The following is a 3,287-nucleotide window of genomic DNA, read 5'->3' on the forward strand; positions in this document are numbered from 1 at the left end:
TTAAGACTTGCCCACCACAGAGTAATCTCTTGCTCCTCTAAACTCTTTTAACTTTTTTTACTTTTCAAAAAGCACATCTTATTCCCCCATCAATCTTGTAATACAGACAGTAGTGTTCAGTAAGTTCTCTTTGATTTGGCTTTTTACCATTTTATCCATTCCTTTTGGTCCAAGGCTTGTTCTAATAGCATCAGCAACAGCTGTAAACAGGAAAGGGGGAGAAAAAAAAATCAAGACTCTTTTAAAGAGTACTTCTCCCCTCAATGATTAATGTGTTATTATTGTATTATTTCTTCCTTTCCTCAAAACAGGAGAAGCAGAAACAGGGTAGGCTAGGCTTCCTTCGTAACATGCTATAATTCACTTATTTGTTTACCCTCTGTCTCCTCCAACTGGAATGTAATCTCTGTGGGCTGACTTTTGCTCTGTTCATTAATGTGATCCCAGCCCCTTGTGATCAGAAGGCCCACAATAAATTTAACATTAACACTTTCCACAGAGCAAACAATAGTGGTACAATCCCTAAAAATGCTGTAGAGAGAAACACCATTTGATAAAAGCAAATTCAAAAAATCAAACTCTCAAATCATATCTTTTGGTCATCATCAATACACTTTGAAACATTACTTGCTCATGAGAAGATTTGTTTTATCAATATACTTAAAATGATTTCCCAGGAGAATTAGGAATTGCTGAACAGGAATTTTTCTTAGTCCTGGACACATTACTTTTTTTTCCTTACACACCACTTTAGTCCATACATATATGGCAGATATTGAGCCCTTATACTGTGTGAATAACATGTAACACTTTTACAAGCTCACTTACATTTGATATAACTATTTCATAACTTCGGGCTGCTATTCCTAATTATCCAATCACTATTATTCTTTCAGGCAAGTTTTACACATTTTCATGGCCATGATTATACACGCCAACCAATTAATAAAAAAAATGTCCTTATCTCTAGCAATGTGAAGATTCTAGAAGGACACACACACTGTCCTTTTGTGTTTGTTTTACGTCATTGACAAATGGTGCTACCATCTACTCCTCACTTACCGACACAGTTGGTTTCCAAAGACCAGGTCAATATGCAAAACTCAGCGTTATAAAAAAATGGAGGATGACCACATTGTATCACATGGTACATAACTGCCACACCACTGAGAATTACAGCCCAGCCAAGCTGACATGTAACCTTTACTGACACAGTCTGCATTACTCTATCCAACGTCTGGTGTTTATCACTGCCAGACATACATATGTCATTTATAGCAAAATAGACAGATTTTTTTTAACCACTGTCATAAATGTGACCTGTTGGATAACGAGATAATAGCTAAGTGAGAAGTAGGTGTATTATCCCCCCCCATCTTTTCTTTGGTTAACATTGAACTAAAAACTGACTCCATGAATTAAACTGAAGGTATACCTAGCAGCAGCTTTTCCACATCAGTTTGAAAGGTTTTGTCTGACTTGGAAATACTACAGCCTCCTTGTATTCTGACCTCTCCTCAAATTATGGTTGGCTTTTCCTTAGTATACTCATACCTTACTTGTTCTGAATTCTCTTGTACTGTTTCAAAAATTAAAACCCACTGCCATTAAGTCAATTATGACTCAAAGTGACACTATAGATAACTAAAGTGAATTCCCTATTCTGTACCTTCCCTGTTAAAAATCTACCTTGATATTATACAGTTTTTCTGGTCCTCCAGATGATCCCCGGAATTCATTCAACAACTTTTTTCTAATCTCATAAATCTAACCTGATGGTTTTAACTATGCTCCCTAGACAAATATGTATCAAATTTTTATTTCTAGGTGTATTCTCTCCTGACCTTTCAAATGACTCCTTAATCTATCAACCTTGTCACTCTGACATCTCCTACTCATGCCCAAACTGGAACTTACTATCTTCTCTTCCATCACCCTTGCTCTTTTGTCACATTTCTTTTAGCATCATTATGTTCCCAGATACCCGGGGTGATGACCTCAACTACTACTCAAGGATGTACTTTACACACTGTTTTTGTTAGTTGCCCTTAATCAGTTTCTGATTCAATGCCATGTATGCAGAGCAGAACTGATCCACAAGATTTTCAAGACTGTGACTTTTAGAATGCAGATGGCCTGGCCTAACTTCCAAGGGGCCTCTGGGTGGGCTGGCATCACCACCAACTTTTCACTTCATAACATACTATCTGCACCACCTATGGTTCTTCATATACCTTAAACTTACTTAAACCTCACAGCAACAGAGTAAGTTGGCAACTACCTCCTCATATTGAAGAACCATTTAAAACCAGGGGAAATTAAACCAAACGCTTTCCAGGACACCAGGGCTTTCAAGATCTGGCTCCAATTCACCTTTCTAGTATCACCTCTCACTTCTTTATGCACCCCCTTCTCCAACCCAAATGAAACACTATTCTCAATACACGCCGGATAGGATGGCAAAGGCCTTGGTCTCACTTTTCCTTCCCAATTCCCAATCTCGTCTCGACTTCTCTTGATACATACTCAAAACTCTAAAAAGCATTTTCCTCAATTCTATACGCGAAGATACTTTGATTCAGAGATTGGATAAAACTCAAAATGCTACGGAATAAAAAAAGAAGAAAATGAAACGCCGGTCTTAACAGAACCAGCAAGTCAGTTCTCATACCCCAGTACAATGGGCCTCGCCCAATTAAGATGCGGAGAATTTACCCAAATTCTTCTCAATAGTTATGGCGTAAGTTAAAGCGGCATTGTTATAAAAGACCTGAAAAACACTGTGCGAACAATATTCTGCCGACAGATTCAACAAGCATATAGAGAACAGCTCTTTAAATGTGAGATCCCAAGGAACCGCCACACGTAGGCCTCGGCATTTTGTACTGAACCCCTCTTTTGCCTTAACACAGTAAATGAAGCACAACACAGAATGAAAAATTATGGACGTAGCATTCAAAATGGGGTAGGTTCAAAGAACCTCCATATTCTGGGTTGGAAATTAAGGAGGAAACACACCCCTTCACAGAACTTCTAATAGGAAAACAAGAAAAAAAATCACTACAAGGAACAAAAAACGGGCCATGCCCACCCGAACCCAACGTGAGACTGCACAGTTCGATTCTGCAGGACCGAGAGGGTCAGATACAGGGGGCGATACCTTTGGCCGCGGATATGTTGCTGAAGCGGATCTGGGCGGGCTTGTCGCGGTCCTGATAAGCGCCTTTTCCGCGGCCGCCGGCAGTCCCAGCAGGCGCCCCGCTCCGAGGGGGTACGTTCTCTGGCAT

At 39.7% G+C, this 3,287-nt stretch overlaps 1 protein-coding gene across 1 annotated transcript in view; it reads right to left on the reverse strand.

Moving 5' to 3' along the window:
- The window catches only part of CCT4 (chaperonin containing TCP1 subunit 4), a 17,227-nt gene extending 13,940 nt beyond the window's left edge, over window positions 1–3,287 (reverse strand). Inside the window, exons 1-2 of the mRNA XM_007938027.2 lie at window positions 3,161–3,287; window positions 148–200 (exon numbers count right to left, since the gene is read on the reverse strand). Of these exons, the coding sequence (XP_007936218.1) occupies window positions 148–200; window positions 3,161–3,287 (180 nt within the window). The remainder of the gene's footprint in view (window positions 1–147; window positions 201–3,160) is intronic.

This window comes from Orycteropus afer, unplaced genomic scaffold (assembly GCF_000298275.1).
Source record: "Orycteropus afer afer isolate SDZICR_OR568_19922 unplaced genomic scaffold, OryAfe1.0 scaffold00046, whole genome shotgun sequence".
NCBI classification, from domain to species: domain Eukaryota; kingdom Metazoa; phylum Chordata; class Mammalia; order Tubulidentata; family Orycteropodidae; genus Orycteropus; species Orycteropus afer.